General features: G+C 37.3%; 1 protein-coding gene across 1 annotated transcript in view; it reads left to right on the top strand.

Annotated features, from left to right (window-relative positions):
• Positions 1-22445, top strand: part of ankrd6 (ankyrin repeat domain 6) — a 64184-nt gene extending 41739 nt beyond the window's left edge. The window contains 15 exon segments of the mRNA NM_001112901.1: positions 3568-3666; positions 7433-7531; positions 8793-8891; positions 9633-9731; positions 11312-11410; positions 11718-11816; positions 12242-12319; positions 12567-12671; positions 13528-13665; positions 15834-16019; positions 17600-17752; positions 17843-17956; positions 18324-18654; positions 18972-20367; positions 20399-22445. Coding sequence (NP_001106372.1) covers positions 3568-3666; positions 7433-7531; positions 8793-8891; positions 9633-9731; positions 11312-11410; positions 11718-11816; positions 12242-12319; positions 12567-12671; positions 13528-13665; positions 15834-16019; positions 17600-17752; positions 17843-17956; positions 18324-18654; positions 18972-19483 — 2211 coding nt within the window. The 3' untranslated portion in view covers positions 19484-20367; positions 20399-22445.
• Positions 22446-23550: the final 1105 nt, after the last annotated feature.

Genomic DNA, 23550 nt, shown 5'->3' with positions numbered 1-23550 from the left:
GGTATATCTAAGGAGAACTAACCTAATCAAACCAGTAACTTGGCTGTATACCATCTTTTGACAAGCTTGCCCAAACCCATTAGCTAAAGCACAAGACAAATGCTTATTATCTCATCAGAGCCCAGTTGTCAGTAGATTACGCTGGAACTAGACTTGTATACCCTTTCATCATTATGGGGTGGAATATAATCTGACATTTTCTGCTCTGCTCCTGTGGAAATTTATATTTCTTTAAGAACATGCAGTCATGTCACTTGACAGTTACCATAAAACGTGGAGATTTTCATTGCTGCTAAATTAACAGAAGCACTGTAGTATTGTACTTGGGATAGTGGTTTACATGACATATATCTGAAAAATCAACTCTTTACCTACTGAATGTATGGCCAGCTTCTATCTAACTTGTAAAGGAGTAAAACAGGGAGAGCTTCCTTTGTTGAGGGGCAGGCTTTTTGGGATCTTCCAGATAAGGAATCATTCCATTATTTGGATCACCATACCTTAAGTATCCAAAAAAATAATTTAAACTTTAATTAAGCTCAATAGGATTTTGCCTACAACAAGAAGAAATTATATCTTATAAGAATTAAGAATAAGGTACTGTTTTATTATAACAGAGACAAAGGAAATCATTTTTAAAAATTAGACTTATTTGCTTATAATGGAGTATATGGGAGATGGGCTTACTGTAATTTAAATCTTTCTGGGTAAGGTTTGAGGATAACAGATGATCTCATACCTGTATGTTAATTTGCCACAGTACTAACAGTTGAACTTACCTTTTAAAACAAAAGTTTGGATCAAAAAGATACAGGTGCTTTGTATTAGTATATTACTATGCTGCAGGTTGCTATGTGCCCCCTTTCTCAGGATTGCCATCTGAAGAGAAGTGCTCACCTTGCTTTGGCTGAAGTCTCCATATTTAGCCTTTATATATTACACAGATGCATTTATACAGTACTTTTACAGAGATTGTTCATCGTTCACATTAGCCAGGAGTTTTCTGGTCCCTTTCACAGCATCATAAAACCTTTGGGTTCATTTCATGAGGAGCAAATTAACCTGAATTAGGGTTGCACTGAACCCAGGATTCAATTTGGGCTTTGGCCAAGATTCAGCTTCAAATTTCTGCAACAGGTCGTAATGTTAAAAATATTAGCATCAGTAGAAAATACAGGGGAAATGTTTAGTGTAGAAAAATGTCACATTTTTTTATTTATCCTCTCCATTCTTACAACCAGAAACATTTTCCAGAAACTACCAGGTGTTTAAAATAGCAATTCCATCATATTACACATTCACTGTCATCTCTTTTTTTATTACATCCGTATTTGGCAGTACAAGTGTAATGTGCTAACATGCATTTTAGTCCTTAAACTGACAAGTGCTATCAGCAAAGTGCATATCCTGTCAATAACACTTAACTGTGTATGATATTATGTCTATGTAAAAACTCCACTCCTAGCCTGATACAGGCGGCGTAGAATGTAGGGAACAATTTAAACATCTATCTATGAAAGGCTTCATACCAAAACAGTACCACCATGATCTACTGCAAGAATTGTGGACCTATAAATTCATAATTCATTCAGAAAATGTAAGGGCATTGTCTCCTAATTGGCAGCTTTCCTGGTGTGGTAAAGGCCACATTTATCATTGCCTCAGGAGGAAGGGTTGAAGCACTAATGGGGAGTCAAAATATACAGTACCTACTTGATTGTTTAAATGATCTGCCCATCTCCGGATGTGTGCACCAGCAAATTCCAGTACAAAACATAGGAAATATTCTAACTAAAATGTTGCATATTGATCACTTATAAATGGGTACTGGCTGAGAGTTCACACAATGTTTATTTCTGCAAGAATGCTGGATAAAGAAAACATAATATTCAGTCAACAATGGAGGTTTTTTTCTTTTCTCTAAGTGATTTTTAAGCTGATTTATCATATATTCCAAAGTTAAATTGTTTTTCTATTTGATGCTAGATGATAAATGCTAGATGGGCTGCTCTAGGATGCCATAGAGAGTCACTATTTATTGGGCTGGGGGAGGCCTGTTAGGGCCTCTGGTTCTTGAAATGTCAGGGTCTATTTTGAAGCCCAGTCCAGACCTGAAACATGTGTTAATTTGCTTTTTACTGAAATACATGGAATGTTTGTTGTTTATGGAAAGACTTTATTATGCTAGATCTCTGAATTTTAAATGATTTAAGAGTTCCTTGAGGATAAATGGAAACCATTTGATTAAATTAAGAGGTTTACAATACTAACCTGCATAGGCAAAGTCACTTGGGGGTGCCAAAATGTTAGGCACCCCCAAGTGACTTTAATCGCTTACCTTTTACCCCGGCTGGTGCCCCTGCTCGGAGAGAACAGCACCAGCCCGGAGTAGCAGCGAACGCTTCCTCCTTCCCTGGTGCGCATGCGCAGTAGAGTGAAAAGCCGAACTTTAACTGAAAAGCCGGCTTTTCACTCTTCTGCGCATCCGCCAACCACTGGCATTTTCGGAAAGGGAAGCAGGAAGGAGGAAGCGATGCGCTACAGCTACCCCCGGCTGGTGCTGTTCTCTCCTAACAGGGGCACCAGCCCGGGGTAAAAGGTAAGCGATTAAAGTCACCAAGTGACTTTGCCTTTCCTTCTCCTTTAAGTAATGTATTTCTTTGAGTATGTGCCTCCTGTGGGCATCCACAAATCACTCTGTGCATCTGACTGTCAGAGTGGTGTTGCAAACGCTGTGCCTTAGAATACAATAATGCTGCGCTTCTATAACCTTGTCAGTAACACAGTATAATACTGTTTTTCAGACTTCTGTTCTTATGTCCTTTGGATTCTTGAAGCTTAAGTTGATTTAACACATTTGCCTCTTTTTACATTTTTACAGATTTTATACCATTATTTTCTGGTCCCTGTAAAATGGGGTTTCTATTATACTATACTTTGAGTTACAGCTAATAATTGGCCTATGTTATTAATGCATTAGTTATAGAAAAGGTTTAGAGAGAGTTTACCTTTAAGTTATAGAATACCCAATTCTAAGCAGCTTCTCAATTGGTCTTCATTATTTATTTGTCATAGTGTCATAGTTTTTTAATTTTTTGCCGTCTTCGTGTTAACTCCTTGCAGCTTTCAAATGGGGGTCACTGTGCCCAGCAGCCAGATCACTATTGTTGCGTGAGGCTACAGTTTTATTGTTATTAGTAATTTTCATAATTTTCATGTATTTTTTTATTCAGGTCCTCTCCTCTTCATATACCAGCCTCTCATTCAAACCACTTGCTGGTTGCTAAGGTAATTTGGACACTGGCAAACAGATAACTGATAAAATTCCAAACTGGAGAACCGCTAAGAAAAAATTGATAAAACTACAAATAATAAAAAATGAAGGCCAATTGCAAACTGTCTGACTATTACTCTCTGAATCATACTAAAAGTTAACTCAAAGGAGAACATCCCCTTTAACTAAAAATAATTCAGGTGTTCTGCTTTTAGACTCACCAAGTCTAGTTAATATGATAGCAGTGTTCACAGAAATACCCAGTTTATTTAAATTACCTTTCTTCCTAACAGCATGGACGAACTGCATTGCACCTTGCAGCCAACAAAGGGCATGTTAACGTTGTCCATATCCTAGTGAAAGCTGGCTGTGATCTGGATATTCAGGATGACGTAAGTAAAGAAGATTATATCTTTTCATCTCATCTTACTATATTGAAATTATTATAACTAAATGCGTTCCAGAGCAATATGTTGTAAAAAATAAAAAATCTGTTGACAATGAAGCACAGTACAAATAAATAATTTTCTGGAACTGTGTTTTACTGATTCACCACATCTTTAAGTTTATGTTCTGTTATTGTGTCGTTATGTGTATCTGAGACTTTAGTTATGTGTTTAGTAGTGACGTGTATTTGATATATCTTCTATGCGAGCACAAGTGGGGATCAACCCTACATATTTATTGCATCACTTTTTGGGTATTGGGGCCATTTCAAAATGAGCCTATTAGGAAAGAGAAAACCAACACAGTGAAGCCAGTGCAAGTTTTTTTTTAAGATAAACATTGCATTATGAAAAAAATAAACATGCGGGTGATCCAAACACCATTTACCATATGGAAAATCCTAACGTCAAGGAAATCCACCATGTCTTGAAACATCAAAGCAAATATAACTAGAGATGGTAAAAAATTAAGACCGGCAACAAATGATTGGACTCAACCTGGTCCCCCCACCAAATAATCAAAATATGATGTTAGGATTTTCCGTATGGTAAATGGTGTTTGGATCACCTGCATGTTTATTGTGTCATAATTCAATGTTTATCTTAAAAAAAAAACTTGCACTGGCTTCACTGTGTTGGTTTTCTCTTTCCTAATAGGCTCATTTTGAAATGGCACCAATACCCAAAAAGTGCAAAGCAGTAGTAGATGTTCTCCATATTTAGGATAAATAAATTCACACTCAGAAGAATCTATAAATAAATTTGCATTTGAAGGGGTCACGTTAGAGCCCATTGCCCAATTATGTTCAAGTCAAAATTAGTTACAGTTTAGAACATATATATTCAGCAGGTGTATACAAGCATTATACACTATTATCCCTTTGAATGAGGGTATAAATTACATACATCAATGGGCTTATTTATCAGTTTTCAAATTTGTGAATGAAAGATTTCTTCTAATTCGCAAAACTTGCATTTCAAATGCTTGCTTATTTATTAATAAGGAAAACTCGTTAAAATAAATTTTTGACTTTGCAAACTCGAATAAAACTTAAAAAACTTGAAAATCTCGAATTGAAAATATGGCTTAACTTTGCCTAGGACAAGTCCCATTGACTATTTCTATATAAACTCACAAGCTTTAAGATGGCAACAGTTTACATTTGAATTTTCAGGTTTTTCAACCATAATTTGAATTGTACAAATTTTAGCTCTGAAAAACCTGAATCATGAAAAAAAAATCAAACTCCAACATAAATCTCCCTAAAAGTCATAATTTTGCAACTTTTTTTGAGATTTACTATGCAACAAAACAGCTAAAAATCTGAATACTACAATTCAGTTAAAACGTGCCAAGATCATGTAAAGGGCAATGGCAGTCTACCTTTCCCTGAAGGATCCTTCTTTGCTTCAGGTTTGGATTGGGATTGGGTTTGGGTTGGGATTTTTGATGTTGGTTTCTTGTGCGACAATTCAAAAACCAAAGGTTTTTGTGGACAAGTTGTAAAAAGCTGAGTTTTGTGACTTTTCAGACTTTATCAGTTCAGACTTTTTAGTATATTTCAGAGATTCGTGGAATTGGGCATATTATTGAGGGTATAAAGGTCCTTCTGTACAACCAGCTAGAAATATCCTTTGCAAAGTACCTTTCTAAATCACATTTATTTTTTATTCTAGCAGTGCCAGTTGTGATGGCCGTTACCCCTCTGTTCTCTATTATTGTTCTACATGCTTAAATGTACCTTTGCATGAGCTTTAAACACTTGTTCTAGTACTTTCTTTTTCTTTCTCAATACAGGCCTTTTGATTCTTTTGTTGTTGTGAACCTTGTAACTTGGGATTACACTTGTGTTATTATGTAACAGGTGTGTAGTAACGGCTTCTTTTTGTAAGACCTCTTCCCTCTAAACTGCTTTTGTTGTGCTGCCTACCAGTTTCTGCCTGGAGATGTCATGTCAATAATGGTCTCCTAATGAATAAAAACACTGCACATTGGGATATGTCAAAAACATACGTAAACGAAGGGCTACAAAAAGAAGAATATAGCTAAAATAATCAGTCCATCGAAGGAGTACTCAAGGGGGACCCAATAAGCATGAATTAATCCGTTAAGATATTTGTATGTGTAACTGTCCCAGCACAGTGCACAATGAAAAATTTTCAACTTCCATGTTTATGTGATGAAAAGTCACAAGATTTTAAAGATTTGGACTTAGTTTAGCCAGGACCATGGATTTGGCTTAATCCTGCTGAAAAAGGCTGAATCTTGGCCAAATCCCAAACCGAATCCTGGATTTGGTGCATCCCTAATTTCGTGGCTTCAGGAAGCATTTGAGCATGCACGTGATGTTGCTTCTAAAAACACAAGAATGTGCGTGATATCAATTACAGGTATCACCAAAAATTTTCAGCGCGATGCAGAATCCCCCCTAGAAATGAGCATCTGGGGTTGACAGCTCTGCATGCCCCCCTCATGTTATGAATTCTATTCGAATATGTTCGAACAGGTTATGATTTTGGAACAACTGCAATAGAAAGTAAAAAAAATTAAAAAATAAGTGGTTATGCGGTAGAGTTGTTTCAGTTGATTGAAAATGAGAGATCTTCTATTTTATGCAGATGTTTCAGTTCTAGGGTTGCCATCAAGTAAAATACCAGCCAAGGCCAGGGCGGGTATTACTAATTTACCAGCAATGTACTTCTATCCCTTCTTCTAATGCTCCCACTCTATCCCAAAGATACCCACCTACTCGCTAAGAGCCCTTTGATTACCCAGTGATACAGTGAACCCACCTGTCCCTGCTGGTATGATACAAGCCAGTAGGTGACAAATCTATTTAGTTCCTCTGTCTTGGTGTATTTATTAAATATTAATAATAAAAACTGTTTGTTTGAACCTATATAAAAACTTTAACAACTAATGATAATGTTTGTAAATTCGTATATATTGCAATTGCAGTAGCGATCTTTCAAAAAGCTGAGTAAGAAACTTTTGAGTGAAAAAGTACTGTTTAACATTTAGGATTGGAAAGCTAAAGAATAAAATGCTGAAGTAAAAATATTTCCTTGCTTCCTGTCCCAAGCAACTGCACATTACATTTTTTTCAGCATGCTTTTGGTTTATCTGCATTGTGGAAAGATTAGCTTTGTAAGGATAGATGTGCAGGTTTCTTACACAGAGAAGAGACCATTTTAAAAGGGCCAATGTCCAATTTATTACAAATTCAAGTGGACATCCTTTTCAGTTGACCAATCAAAACAAATGATTGGCACTTTTGGGATATAACTTACCACAGGATATTTCCCTCTCTAGGACTAGTCTCCTTCTGAAATTCACAGTTGGAAAAACAATGTACCATTCCAAAGAGTCACTGTACCTTCTCAGGGTGTTTTTTTTCCAGTCTTTTTTTTCACTACTGGCCTTTTCCCTCTCTGCTTCATGCAGATTGACAACTCCTCTTGCTCCACCCTGGACCAACAGCTATGTCTTCAGATCTTCCAGTTGATTTAAATTAAGGGGGGGTCTGAAATTTCTGTGGGATGCTTCTGTCAAAAGTCATACCATACCAGATAAAATGTCTGCTGGTAGGCCCCTTTCCTGGAGGGACCTGGGCAAATGCCCCCTTTGCCCATTTATTAACATAACCTGGCAGTAAGTCTCTGCACTGATTCTGGAATTCTGCTTGATATCTTAACCATTCTCTTACTGCAGGGGAACCAGACAGCCTTACACCGAGCAGCAGTTGTAGGAAACAGTGAGGTCCTTGCACTATTGATACAAGAAGGTTGTGCTTTGGACAGACAAGATAAGGTATGTAAATATGCACAGGGGGTATGTTTGATATATGTATGTATGTATATCTTTATTTATAAAAACAACAGGGGGTTATTAAGATAATAATAGATGAATACAAAGTATAACAATAAATACAAAATAAATACAGTTGCAACAAGTTAAGAGTCAAAGACACAAGAGGATGGAGATCCCTGCATTTATAATTTGTTAAAAGGTTTGCTTTTATAATTTGTTAAAATATAACTACAGGTATAGGACCCGTTATCCAGAATGCTTGGGGCCAAGGGTATTCCGGATAAGAGGTCTTTCCGTAATTTGGATCTTCATACCTTAAGTATACTAAAAAATCAATAAAACATTAATTAAACCCAATAAGATTATTTTGCGTCCAGTAAGGATTACTTATATTTTAGTTGGGATCAAATACAAAGCAATGTTTTATTTTTACAGAAAAAAGGGAAAAAAAAAAAAGGAAAACCCGGTATGTGTATGGGATTCATTATCTGGAAACCCTTATCCAGAAAACTCCAAATTACAGTATGGCCAACTTCCACAGACTCCATTTTAATCAACTTACGTTTTTTTCTCTCTGTATAACATAATATAGTATAATATATATAATAATATAGTACCTTGTACTTGGTCCCAACTAAGATATAATTTATCCTTATTGGCAACAAAACAATCCTACTGTGTTTATTTAATGTTTGCGGGGAGATTAGTAGCCTGCAACAACAATGATTTGTCGCGGGGCGACCAATCTCCCCGTGTACCACTGCCCTTAAGGTATGGTAATCCAAATTTAGGAAAGACCCCTTTATCCAGAAAACAGGTCCTGAGCATTCGAGCTAATAGGTCCCATACCTAATCTACATATCCCTTGTTCTAAAATGCAGTCAAATGTTTGGTTGCTAGAGTCTGGGAATCTAGCAGTCAAATGGATTTATATTTCAACAGGAGCTGCAGAACAATTGATTTATATATACTGTATATATATATATATATATATATATATATATATATATATATATAATTATAGTTTATATAATTAAATAAACATAGAAAATGTCCTTGTTGTTTAGAAAAAGGTAAATACCTCCTTTAGCTGAATTTCTGTATTTCATTCAGTATATAGATGGTTAGTTACTTGGAAATGTATGTAGTTGTAGGGTTTTATTTAATACTCACTCAGTATTTAGAGCAGCAGAAAAAGTCTTGCAATGGATAAAACTAGCTTGTGATGGGAGTGAGTCATTTAATGTAATTATCTCTACAGGATGGTAACACTGCACTGCACGAAGCATCTTGGCATGGATTCAGCCAGTCTGTCAAACTGCTCGTTAAAGCTGGTGCTAATGTGCTTGCCAAAAACAAGGTGAGAACTATGTCAGACGTCAGTCATTTCTCAGCAAGAGCATGTGAGTTTGCGTAAAGGGTTGCTGTCTTGTTGTACAATTAGCTTGGGGTCCTGGAATAAATGCTAGGGCTGCTTAATTACTTTATCTGTCAGCTTTACAGAACCAGTTATTTTTATAGAGTGTCTACTATTTATTCATTACACACTGTGGTATGGCTCATCTTTCCTACATAAAATGACACAGTTATTGTGCAGAGTCTGCCTGTGATTCTTCAACAATCCTTACAGGATTTAAGTTGTATATCCAGCCCAATCGAATGTTGAAATTCCCAGGATTACTGCTATGTCGGGGCAAAAACTTGTAAGTGTCCTCTGCATTTTATAGAATTAGTTTAAACTCAGCTAGCCACAATCAGCTGAGGTGAAGAGCCCACAATTTACGAATAGTGTTGCCACCTTGTGGCTCATATTATACTGGCCTTCAGTTTGGGGTACATTATCAGTAAATTTGTAATACCAGCCCTGGCTCTAGTTGGTGTTTTAATGGCTAGGCCAGCCAAATACCGCCCAGGTGAGGTGGGCTGTAGGAGCAGTGCCAGCATTGTGTCACTGTATGTACTGCCTAACCTACAGAGGCAGCATAGGGCAGGCAGAGTATGGCACACACAAGTGAAAGCTTTTTAGTGTTCTCTTGCATGTGTTTTATAAATTGTATTCACAAGAAACCTTCTTAGATTATTAACTTGTTATCGACTTAAGGCAGGTAATACACCTCTGCACCTGGCTTGTCAGAATGGCCATTCTCAAAGCTGCCGGATTTTATTGCTTGCGGGATCTCGGGCAGACCTGAAAAACAATGTGAGTAAATGTACTCATTAGCAACTGACAGTAATATTTCTTGCAAATTAAACTAATTCTTGCAGATTATGATAACCTACTTGCCTACAAAAAGTTTCCACATGTAGTTTTAGCTGACAGATAACCCCACATTGTGAATACTGCTAGCTAGCACAGGCTGGAATTCAAAACTAGCTTTCTTTTACATGCTTCAAACTTGCAGTTGCTTCCAGCTGTAAATTATCATCTGGCACAAAGTAGCATTATCCCCCAGAATTCCAACTGCATGTGCATTTTGTCTCAAATCAGACGCAATTCGGTCATTCCTGTGATATTACTTAAAGAAAAAAACATGAAAAGGTCACAGAAGTGACAAAAAAGTCCTAAAGAGTATTTTAATATTATACAGTAAAAGTTTCCCAGGCAATAGTTTAAAGTATTTAAAGGATCAGAAAACCTTAAAAAAACTAATTGTTCAGGGTGCTTTTCTAAACACTATTGCAATTTACATTATTTTGTTTTTAAGTTTTAGACCTATTCATGTTTTTATTAACTGCCAATATAACTAACTTTATACCAACATTGCCACCTGCTGGTCAGTTCCTGTAACTGTGCAGATCTTATGTTGCTCAGCTCAATAGGGAGATGTTAAATGGTTTAAATTACTGTTTTCCTTCTGAAGGTACATCTCTTTGTTTGGGATTGTACAGTTATAAGAACTGACCAGGAGGAGATGCTGTTCATTATATTATAGTGACAGTAAATAATTAAGTAGCTCTGAAAAAATAAAACATAAAAATAATTTATGTAAATTGCAAATGGTTTAGACCAGTGTTTTTCAACCTTTTTTGGGCAAAGGCACACTAGTTTCATGAAAAAAATCACGAGGCACACCACCATTAGAAAATGTTAAAAAATTTAACTCTGTGCCTATATTGACTATATATAAAGTAATTCTCTTGAATAGGAATCAAATAAACACAAAGAAAGTATTTTCCGGGACATTTTCTCCACAAACCCACCCCCCCACTGATTTTTTTTTTTTTTTTTTATACACACAAAAATTTTATATTATATATATATATATATATTATTATTAATTGTTTTCTTACATGTCAGGCTGCGGCATCCAGGGGTGTCCCGGGATTGTCCTCCGGTGGGGAGTAAGGCGGCTGTGCATGGGCCTGGCCCCTGGTGGATCTGGTCTGTCGGGGCAGGGCCTGGGCAGTTGCTCCCCCCGGTCGGGTTGTGCCGGGCAGGATAGTGCTGCCTCTCCTCTCTGGTTGCTCTGCCCTCCTGGATCCGATGCTGGATGACGTCACAGGCAGTGACGATTTCGGAAGTGGAAGGTGTCCCAGAGGGGACCGGGGGAGTCTTGTCTTCACCTACGGCACACCAGGCAACATCTCGCGGCACACTAGTGTGCCGTGGGACAGCGGTTGAAAAACGCTGGTTTAGACAAACACCTTGAGCAATTTTACATAAAATTTTTGGTTTACTTATTCTTTAAGAAGAATTTTACTGCCTTAATGCAATAAGTTACTGCAATAATAGTTTCTCAAAAGATAAACTGAGATTTCACAAACATGTTGTATTTGCAGGTGGGAGATACCTGTTTACATGTTGCAGCACGCTACAATCACCTTTCTGTCATCAGAATACTTCTCAGTGCTTTCTGCTCAGTCAATGAAAAAAATCAGGTCAGTGTGTTTGCTCTCCTGCCAACTTTTCCGTGTGTCAAGTGAGAATTAAAATAATGTTTATATTCTTTACAAACATGTGATTTGGAATGAGTGGTAACATTAACTAGCTTAAGCCTTGAAACATGCTTTATAATCAAAGATGTCATTCAATCTCTTTGAAAAACTATTAGGCCTTGGGGCAAAATGCCAGTGGTCATTTTTATGCACTCATCTTAAAATTTCTTGTAAAAAGTATTAGCCAGCATTAGATAGCCATGATTAAGGAAAATCTAATTGACAGTGTCTACTTTGTGGTAATAAATAGGCTGGTGATACTCCACTCCATGTCGCTGCTGCACTAAACCATAGAAAAGTTATCAAAGTTCTTCTTGAAGCTGGAGCTGATGCAACTCTCCTTAACAATGTAAGTGGAATAAAGAAGATTCAGTTTTTATTAATGCTAAGTCCCCAAAATCTCACCTAGACCTTCTAGCACAAATCTGGTAAAAATAATCCCTCAGTCAACCATGAGGGTCATTTTAGGTGATAAGGCTACCCAACCAGCCCTCTAAATTATGCTATCAACCTGTGATTTTAAAAATATTAAAGTTATTAGTATTAATAGTTAATTTTTTTTGTTCCTAATAAACTGAAATGTAATTTGCCGATTGGCATAATTAGAAGTTCACATACTGAAATTAAAGCATAATTCAGGATACCTTAGGTCCCTCTGAACTCCAGGGGACTCCTCCCTTCTCCCTGGCAAGAATACCTTTCCTCCCTATTGTTATGTCCCTGATCATGCCTTGCTTTGTGTAAGTCCTTTCAATTCTTCGTATGTCTCTTTAGGCTGGTCAGATAGCTTTGGATACAGCAAGACACCACAATAACTCAGATGTGGCTCTTCTACTCACAAAAGCACCACAGGTATAACAGTTTGCCACTTTTCTCATGTCTATTTTCAGATAATGGTTATTCATTAGGATTCATCTCATTCTCATATAGAAGAGAGAAGGCCATAAAGATATACAGAAAGAAAAATAAAGAAAAGAAAGTCATAATAACATCAATCCATAAGAGTACAGCATATCTGGGAAATTGTACACATCCTTGGATTTTGTCTTTTTAACACTTATTTATTTTGTTTTGGTGTGAAAAAAAAAATATTTTATAGGTTTTGCGCTTTAGCCGTGGGAGAAGCTTACGGAAGAAGAGAGAGAAGCTGAAAGAAGAAAGAAGGGCTCAGTCAGTACCAAGAGAAGAACTTGGAGAAAGTAAGGTACGAAGTAGGGGTAACTGTAGTAAACCAAGGCATTGACATTTAGAACATACAATTTTTTGGAGTCCCTGCTATTAGCAAGGACTTGGTGCTGTAACTGTGCATAGCATATATTTTATCTCTGGGTAGCCTTTCACTGTACAAGTAATACAGTAATTTACTTATATAAAGCATGAAAATTCTTGAGTATACTGTATGTGCCTAATGGTACTACTGCAGCAATTTTATAGTAGTATAAGCGATAGTGAACGAAACCTTTAATTGGCACTGAGCAAATAAGAGCAGTATATTAAAAACCCTGTGAAAAAAATCAGTGTTGTTGGATTGTTATTAAGGGACATTTGCTCAGGATGTGTGGATAAAGCTAAACTACTGCATATGGCTTTAAAAAAAAAAAAATAATAAAATAAAAACTTTGAGAAAGGCCCTGGCGGGGACGAAACATCAGTCTCCCGCAATAAAAATTTACATTGATATTATGTAAGTCCTGTTATTTAAGTCCTGAGAAGTGCGAGATTTTCTTCATCGGTGGTTATGCATAATCCTTGACTGCACCCAGGCAAAGTATTCATTTCATATATAAATAATAACAAGAGAACTCAAAGAAGGGAGAAAGGTAAGAGAAAGGTGAAAGAACAGAAAAGAAAGGAGGGAATAAACCATGATTAATATAGCAAATTAATTGTTCATTTAGTAGAAATTGCTTAAGAGGTTCATATAAGTTATCCTCAATTTCAAAACATCTATACAAGGTGGATTCTGCTTGCCTCTCATATATTTGGTAATTAAGATTGCTTATGGCTGTTATTATATAATATCTACTGTCCCAAAGCTGAGGGATGTGGTCTCTTTTCAGGCCAGTATTTCAGCAGCTGATGATACTCACAGTAGTGATCATGCAGCTTTCAAGCAAGGTGATGGCAAGGAAGAGCATCAAACTTCTGCAGCAGGTTCCAAGCAACGGAAAAGCAGAAAGCCTAAGGCAAAGGAAAAGGTATTCTGTGTTTTTTGCGTTTCTTTTAATATCATCTTGTTTACACAGTCATGCTTGTGTGCTTTTATTAGGTACGTGGATCTCGCTGTAAATGAAAACTACCTATGTTTATATATATATATATATATATATATATATATTTATATATATATAAACATACAGAGAGAGCAAGGGAACAGAGTGGAGCACACCTGTCACCAAAATAACAGCCCTGGGTGCAGGACAAAAAATATACATATAGAGAAAGTATAAGTTTGTCCCTGAAGAAGAGCACTGTTTGTACTCGAAACGTTGGAGTTATTTCAATAAACTTTTTTCTTTTGCAAGTCCCTGAGTGTGCGGTACTCCATAGATATAAAATGGCACACCAAGAATTACGTCAATTAACAACCCTACAGGCAGCGAGGGAAAAAACAAGACACATTTGGTCACATCATTTGTACAAACATGCATAAGCCAATTCGCCCTGTCAAGGCAGTGCCCTTTGTGTCAGTTTGAAAATTATGTGTCGACATCTGCTATTTGACCCTCGTAAATACTGAGCTATTGGGTTGGGCAGTCCTTAAAGGGGTAGGATTAATGGGAGAGCTAACACTAAAGGATATACAGCACTAGAAATTAAGAATATGTTGTGTTATGTGTGTGTTATTCAGTGTCAATTTATTTAAAAATTATAAATAATAATCCTGTGGCTGGCCAGCCTACCTTACAAATTCATAAAACCATAAAAAAATATCAGAGGGCTCCTCTGCCAGAGACATGCAGCTCTCTCCTCTCTCCTGCTCCACCCTCCCTCAAGAATGCTAAGAAATCACTCTCCCCCCCCCCCCCTTAGGAATGTGGATCTGAGCCAAGTCTCGGTACATAAGTGAGGCATTATGGGAACTTTTTTTACACAGCTCAGCATTTTTTCTACCTGTTTGGCCTCTGATCATCTGAACAGGTGAAATATGGGGAGACTTAATGGCACTATTGAGAGAACTGAAGGTATGCCTGCAGCTTAAGATTAACTCTTTATTAGCCTTTCCTTCTCCTTTAAATGTATGTAATTATTAAAAAGGAAATAATAATTTAGCAGCAATTAATCATTAGTGGCAGCAATTGTAGACTGAAGTGACTGACTTCCCATCAGTCTATGAAAGCAGATAGTTATAGGCTACTGAGCAAGGGTGTGGCTATGAATGTTTTATAAATAGTCCATAATTTCCAAATGGGCATTGGGCACTGCAACAGTTTGTGTACTTGGAAGTGAGTAAAAGGACATTATATTTTGGGGGTGCTATAGCGATGATGTCCTGATCATTTGGGAAGGAGATAAAAGGTTGTTTATCTCATTTGATTAATTGCTGCTTTGTTTGGAAAGTGTTGATTGATAAACTTCTTTTAATTAATCATCCTGCGATTAATTTTTAGACATGAATTATTATGGATATTAAGTATATTGAATTTCTATGGTAGGCTGGCCAGCCCTAAGCTGCCAGACTCCATAACTCCATACCCACAACTATGCATGCAACTAAGTTACAAAACCAGTTTTTCTTAAGCTCTGTTTCCTTTATATGAAGGTCATTTTGTCTCCAAATTTAAATCCTTTACGCCACGTAAAAAGAAACTACTATGGAATCCTTAAAGGTCATGGAAAGCCCATATTAATAGTTTTGTCAGTCAGGTACAGACCCCTTTCCTGCACATAATCATTTGTGATTGTTTCGTCCAGTCCTTTCCACGCTTCCATAATTTATGCAGTGACATCCTCAAGATGGTCTCTGCACATGTCCCAGTATATTCCACTCTTTCTTATGTACTGTATCTCTGTAGTTAGAATCGGCGCGTCGCCATAGCACCCAGATGCAAAGGTTGCTATTAGCTGTGGGTGGACATTTGGGAGGTTACTTATTTCTTCTGCTCAATCCGTTCTGCTTCCCTGGGAGACACTACTGTGCAGAATCATGGGTCTTTGTCTTGTCTAAAACTGCAGCTTCATGGGTGATTCAGAATAGACAAGTCAGCATTTTTTTTCTCGGCATGATAGTGCTGCTTGAAAATGACTGCTGTTGGAGGGGATTACAGAGCACTGCTGAAGTTATTAAAGTAAGTTTTTTCATATAGGAACAAATTTTTAGTGGGCTTTCTTTGTCCTTTAAGTATCTTGTGTTCTCTTCCCTCAGATTTCTGCTCTCTCAGACCCCACATCACCAGCAGATCAGCAACTATTATGTGGTGCCCAGCAGTCCTCCCATAATCATAAGCGAAGGAACAAACATAGAGGTCCCTCTCCTCCATTCCCTCCCCATGAAGCCAGAGCATACCAACTGTATACCTTGTACAGGGGCAAAGATGGCAAAGTAATGCAGGTATCTGATCTTGTAACATAATTAACAAATGCTGTAAAGAAACAAAATCCGCTATATACGCCACTGGTGTTGTAGCCTTCATCATGATTAACCCTCAGAGTATAAACCATGGCAGGCATGTGGCATTTCCCATTCCATTTGAAAGGAGGGAGTGAAAAATTGCAGCATTTTCCCCCCATCCCTTGGAGTAATAAATCACGAGGCAACAAAACGCTGCAAATCTCCATAGTGTCAAATAAGAAAAAGTTGTGATTTGCTGCCTATATTACATTACATATACATGTTACGTATTAATGTTGTACAGGTATGGGACCTGTTATCCAGAATGCTCGGGATCTGGGGTTTTCTGGATAGGGGATCTTTCTGTAATTTGGATCTTCATAACTTAAGTGTACTAAAAATCATTTAAATATTGAATAAACCCTGATATGCTTGTCTTGCCTCCAATATTGGTTAATTATATCTTAGTTGGGATCAATTACAAGGTACTGTTTTATAATTACAGAGAAAAAGGATATCATTTTTAAAAATTAGAATTATTTGCTTATAAAGGAGTCTATGGGAGATGGACTTTCCGTAATTCGGAACTTTCTGGATAACAGGTTTCCGGATAAGGGATCTGATACCTGTACTAATAGAAACACTTAAAAGCACATCTACGTCTACCACAACCTCTAAGGTCTATCAAAGAAGGTTAAAAATAGTAATAACAACGAAATCTAGCTTATGCTTTCTAATAATTACAGTACATACTGCCTCAGTGCAGCCCAGATGGAAAGCATGATATAAATGTATAAAAAAAAGCATAGAATATCGCATTATGCTTTATTCATGGTAGTTATTACAGTATATACTTAACTGTAATCAAAATAGACAGCATAATAATAGTTTAGTATATCAAATCGTTCAGTTAGCAAGCTATTCCCAAGTAATGAAGTCGTTTCATTTTACCGTCTTTTACTTCATTACTTGGGAATAGGTTGCTATCTGAATTTTTGGTGACTTTTTCTGTGTCAAAAACCCTGACCCAAAAAAGTTGTGGGATAGTAAATGCCCCCCCCATAATGTAATAATATGTTTTGAAACAGTTACCCAAGTTTGGCCCTCAGTTCTCCTGCTGATTTGGCTGAATACTTTGAGACTCAAAAAAATTTAACACTAGTCAACTGTCCTCAGCCTGCCTGCATCCTACAAATCACACAATTCCCTGCACGCATGATGTCAATAAGGAAAGGAACATTGCAGTGCAATGCATTGTGGGTTGTGTAGTTCCTGCATGCTGTCTGTAAGCTGTGGAGAAGTTATTACAATTTGTAATATCAATGTTTTAGTCCCTTCTCCCCTGCCAGGATTTTAAATGATGCAGAAATGTTTTGCATAAAAAAATTGGTATTTACTCATACTTTTTAAAGGAACAGATTATAGTTATAGATATAATAGGGGTTTCAGTGTTGTGTGGAACTCTTTAACTAATTTTGGTCTGGCAGCTGGAGTTACCCATGAAAAATGTAAGGAAATAAAAAGTTACAGAAAGAGGTGGGCGTTCCAATAAATAACTTGTTGTACTTTATTGCCTATAGGCCCCTATCAATGGGTGTCGGTGTGAGCCACTATTGAGTAAACTAGAAAATCAGTTGGAAGCCACCAAAGAAGAGATAAAAGCAGAGATTGCTACTGTGCAGGGCCAAATGAATGCAAAATTGGGACAAATGGACAACAAAACCCAGCACCAGGTAATCTTTGTATCTCATTGTCAGGGTTGGAAGAAAGTTTCCTAAAGTAAATTTTAGGACCTAAAATTAAATTTTCTGCTGGTTTTGTAGCTGCGGGTACTAGACAAGCTTATGTTGGAGAGGATGTCTGCAGAAAAAGCAGAATGTGTCTGTCGCCTACAACATCATGCAGATGTACAGAAGAATGAAGCGGAGAAGCGGCAGGTATAGAGAACATTTGTTTGTTTTTAAAATTGAAAGGCTCCAAACAAGTTTTCAAATAGTACCCTCTACTTTTTTTCTGAAAACTACAATAAGGTCATTTCTTTCTTTTATTGCCATTTTGTTGTGTTAAATGTGCAATGTTCAATAACAACTCAGTTATTAAACACTCAGTTCATTGTTCAGATTTGATCCTTGTAACTTCAAATAAAACATCCTACAGGGCAGACCTTTCAGTTGCTACTGTTCTATTAGTGTTTTACGCCACCATGTACTGCAGTTGATCCTACTGAATACTGTTTGACTCCATTTTCTGAGTTGCTGAGCTGTTTTCTTTTATGCAGTTATGGTATTTCCTCTTTCTTAAAAGGTATCTGTTGTAAATGAACTCAAAACGTGGTGCATACTAAAAATTCAGAATCTGGAGATGAGGTTTTCTGGCGATGCCAGGTCAGTGAAGGCTAAATCCATTCCTTCTACTTGTGAATCCACTGATCAACCCATTTCAGAGAGTCCCAGCAGCACCAAGGAATGTAACAGTACAGAATCCTCAACTCTTCCACAGTCTTTTGCACTGCATTCCTGTGTCACCTTTCAGACCAGCTTGCCTGATGAGCCAGGAAGGACTGACGCATTCCATTCAGAAGAAAGTAACAGAAAGCAGCAGTTGCCACCTCAGCAAGAGCTGAATCTTTGTCCAGGTAAGGGAGCCGAATGGTATCTTGCTAGTGCAGCAAACATTTAAAGAGTGGGGATGGTGTGCCGCATTAACAACAGCATTAGTGCCCAATTTAATTGGTGCAAGTCATTAGTGGTTATTGATACAACCTGCTAGGAGAAACTTGAAACTAGTACCCCATCCTTGGTGGTGGCAGTTTCAGGGTTCCCTTCAGTTAATGCACACTTGCAAGTATTTCATCCAAGCAGGTTGAGCAGTTACATTTATTCTGGCTGCAAGTTTTATTTATAGTCACAAGTACCTTTGTCTATAACAGTCTGTTGTAAATTCTCTCTTCAGCCACAGACCAGATTCCAGCTGCCCCTCTAGCAGTGAGGCCTAAGGAAAAAGGAAGTGCCCACCCTGCCTTAAAAACACAGCAGGGACAGAATTCATGTGATCATCTTGGTTCCAGAACTCGACAAGTGAAACTTCCATCCATTTCGAAACCCTCAGCAGAACCTAATAAAACTGAAAAGCAGTGTATCAATCTCATGGACCGAGGGACTCAGACAAGAAAGTGTGCAAAAGTTATTCATGGGAGGCAAAAAGGACAAATGCCTGAGCCGCCAAGTCAACCGCAGCATTCTCTCCCACAGGCAAGGGACACATCACAAGCCTTGGAAATCACTCAATATTTCTTTGAGGCAGTTTCTACTCAAATGGAAAAATGGTATGAGAGGAAGATAGAAGAAGCCAAATCTCAAGCAAATGTAAAAGCAGAGGAGGATAAAGCTGCCTTGCAGCAGCATATTGAGAGTTTAGAGGAAGAACTAAGAAAACTGAGGACTAAACTTCAGAAAGAGAGCTAGCATCAACTGTTTAGAGTGAATGTATTCTAAACATGCATGAACCAAGTGTATTATACTAAAGCATACCCCAGTTATCAGAAGGACTAATTCCCTTTTGCTGTCTGCATAGTGGCTCCACTACTTATGTGATATAAATAATTGTGTTACATGGTGTAAATGTAGAGTTAAAACATTAAGTTAAGCTTTTCATGCTCTAATCGGTTCAGATTTAAGAATAATGCAGTACTGCATTTACAATTGTGAAAATACGAATAAGAGAATGCAAAAGTATATCTATAAAATCCTTCAGAATGTGTTTGCATTGAATCAGTTTATAAATAGTAGCATGCTTCTGACATTGCTTTGACAGCTGGGATATTTTGTTTTCTACTATTGTTGACTTTCAGATACATTTTTTAAGTGCCATTGAATCATCCTGTTGGGTATTATAGACATATATATACATACTAGCAGTCATAAAAACGAACATGTGTAGCTGTATAGATACGTTTAATGTCAATGTGATTACTTATCTTACACATAAGCAAGGCATGGTCATTCAGGTCTGACTGACATTTCTCACCATCCCATCGACAGTTAAAAGGTTGTCAGGTATAGCTGAGAATTGTAGTTCTACAGTCTATTACAGGCTTATGTACTATCAACAGTTACAGGCTTATGTACTATCAACAGTGAATTTTATATAGATAATTCCAGTGTATGCATCTGTTTCTGATACATTCCTCATATTGACTGATATTTTTATTTTACTAGATATTAAAGTATAGTTGTTTATATTTGTAAATAAACATACCAGGGCTGATATCCTAACATAGGTGCTAAAGTGCACCAGTATGGTTACTCATAGCAACCATCCATTAATGGTTCTGATCAACCTACTTCAAGTTAGAACTGCACTGGTGAAGTTTTGCACTTGTGTGAGTAAATCAGCCCATCATGCAGTTTCAGAGAAGGTCGCTTGGTAGAAATATGTCACATAAGGATATTACCATCTTGTTAATTGCTTGTACTGTTACTTTCCTAGTCACACAGTGGTTTTCCAAAGTAACATGGTAGATATTAGGTTGGAAAAAAATAAAATTAATCTGAAACATTTAACTGTGTAACAATAAAAAAACAACAATTCGCGGATAAAAGTGGTTTTATAACACAAATTTGTCACTTTGCCAAAATTTAGATTTGTTTACTGCTAGCTAATATCATCAGCCGCATAGAAAATTAAAAGTATACTTATTCACAATGTGGCCAAAAGTATCTGGGTACCTGCCTGTCCAACTTCTCATTCCCAAACCAAGGGTATTCATATGAAGTTTGTCCTCCCTTTGCTGTTATAATAGCCTCTATTCATCTATTCCACTACATTTTCTAACATTTTTGGTGAGATTTGTTTTCATTCAGTGACAAGAACCTTTGTAAGGATAAGCACCAATGTTGTGAGGCCTGTTAATTGGCATTACAGTTCATCCTACAAGGGGCAATAGTGTTTTTTGCCTCTGACCACTCATAAAAAGCTCCAATTTGTTTCCAAATTCTGCAGTAAGTGTTCCAACATGCAATTTTACATGGGGAGTTTGAATACTTTTGGCCATACAGTATTATATATATATAGGAACAACAAACAAATGGTTGCAATGCACTCCCAATATAAGGGAAAATGGCCTAGGTGTATCCAAGAGAAATGAATATCCACATGAAAAAATGGAGCACTCATACTTATGAATGAGTAAAAAAGTTTTCATTAGTTTTTCGCTGTTTCAGTCCTCCTTAGAGGACCAAGACGTAATGAGAAATGTCCTCTCAGCAGGACTGAAACATTGACAAACTAATAAAAACTTTTTAACTCATTTTAAGTCCCATAAGTACTCAATTTTTTCATCAACACCTGTGCAGTGCTGAGTCCTTTTGGTTTTCTATTCTTTGTAACTCTGCCTGCACTCCTCTCCTGCAACAAATGCCAGGTGCAAATCAGACAGAAAATGTTGCCTTCTTTTACTCCTACACACATAAAAATAAAAAATACTCTGATGCACACTGGTCTTATATTAAAATACAAAAAAAGCATCCTTTATTTGAGTCAATGTTTTGTCACCACATAGGGGTGTCTTCCCCCAGGACAACCAACCTTGTTGACTTGAATAAAGTAAGCTTTTTGTATTTTGATATAAGACCAATGTGCATCAGAGTATTTTGTATTTAAATATATCAGAAAAAAAAGAAGCCAAATTGGCCAATTATTAGTTTCACTATCATAGTGGAGGCTCACATTCAGATTAACCTATAGTGTTATTGATTAACCTACTGTAAGAAACTATACTTTTGGTCAGTATTTATTTGTCATGGCCGACTCTCACACTATTATCTCCATATTATAACATTCCATATATGATACAATATAAAACTGATAAAATACAAACATAATAGGACTCATTTAACAACAGGGGGTAAGGATCTGTGATTTTTTCCACCATGCACTTGGCTGGTATGTCATGCAGCATAAGCATTATTCAGTGTGGGTTGAGTAATAATTCTGGGTTAAATCTATGATTGTTTTCCAATTTGGGAGCTTGGGGTTTGACATGGAAGTGTGTTGGTATGTTGGTATGTTGGTTTCTAGATGAAAAATGATGTGTAATAACATCAAATCTGCTAGATTCCATCTATGGTTTAGATGATTTCACCCCGCTTGATTTTAATATCTGGATGAGGAGGTACATATTGCCTTGTTAACCAATACTGTCTTACAGAAAGTGCATTCTTACCTTTCTTGTCATCTGTGCAATTCAGACTACAGTTACATGCCTTTTTGTATTCTGCAACATTACCTCAGTATTTATATGGATTATATTTAGAGTGTATTATGCCTTGTGCTGCTTCATTTTAAATGTAATAGTATTTATTAGTTTTTATTGCATCTAGTAAGATTTTGTTAGTACTAAAATAAATATTACAATCATAACCATAACATTTCTTCCTTAAGTCTTTTATGTGTTACTGACTTTTTACTTCTAAATGTTTATTTTTGCTTTTATAAAATAACAACAAATGATATACAAGGAACAGACAACAGCAGTAAAATACTTTATAGGTATACAGGGTCGGACTGGGCCGCAGAGACACTGGGAAAAATCCTAGTGGGCCCTGGCGGCCCAGATCTGACCCTTGCTGCGCTCCCTCTGCCCGACCGCTCCTCCCCTGACGCGTTAAATTTGCATGCGGTCAGGGGAGGACGCCAGGTGGGGGCCCCTGCGAGGGGTGGGGTTAGGGGATGTGGCCGGCGGGGGCACCTGCAGGGCCCCTGGGGCGGGAGCCCCGGTGGGCCCTGCACCCCCCAGTCTGAGCCTGTATACAATCCTTTATTTAGTATACAATCCTTTATTTAGTCATCACCATATAAGAGACATTGAAAGGGTCAAATTGCAGGTTATCACATAGTCTTATGTACCCATTATATGTGTGTTTTAATACAGCTCTGACCTGCCTATTAGGAAGTTAGATTACCTGGACACCGACACCCCTATGCAATAAATCGTCAGGGAGATTTTATCCAAGTTGCCCATGTGTTTTCCAATTTCAGTGGAGAGCCTTGGGCAATATATGTAAAATTAATAATAAGTATTTTGTTGACAAATGCTAGACATTCTACCAACTGGAGTGGAATGGGGCTTATCCAATTCATGATGATTAGTGTGTTTTGCATAAAACAGTACTGCTCTAATTAGGTTTCAGTGATCTAGTTTGTCGACCAAGCCCAAGTGTCACACTTTAGGGTAGTGCAAGTTGCTCATCTAAATAATGCTAATTAGCTATGTGAGTACAATGTGAGCAAAACCTCAGTTTGGCAGTTCACAGTATGGCATTTAGGACATTCCCATACCCATGATTTTAATTCTAGGTATTATAGGTATAGCTGTGGGAGCATAGCGTTCCATTTAGCTTTTGCCCTATCACAGAGGTAGGGTGATGCTCTTAGAATCAATGTGCATAATTGTGAGAGAAGTTTCTTGGTATTTGAGTCCCACAGTCTGGCTTCCCATGAGGCAATTCTCTTTTGTATAGTTATGGTACCG

This window comes from Xenopus tropicalis, chromosome 5, assembly GCF_000004195.4.
Source record: "Xenopus tropicalis strain Nigerian chromosome 5, UCB_Xtro_10.0, whole genome shotgun sequence".
NCBI lineage: Eukaryota > Metazoa > Chordata > Amphibia > Anura > Pipidae > Xenopus > Xenopus tropicalis.
The sequence above is the reverse complement of the archived record's forward strand: the minus strand, read 5'-3'. Positions and strand labels throughout refer to the sequence as shown.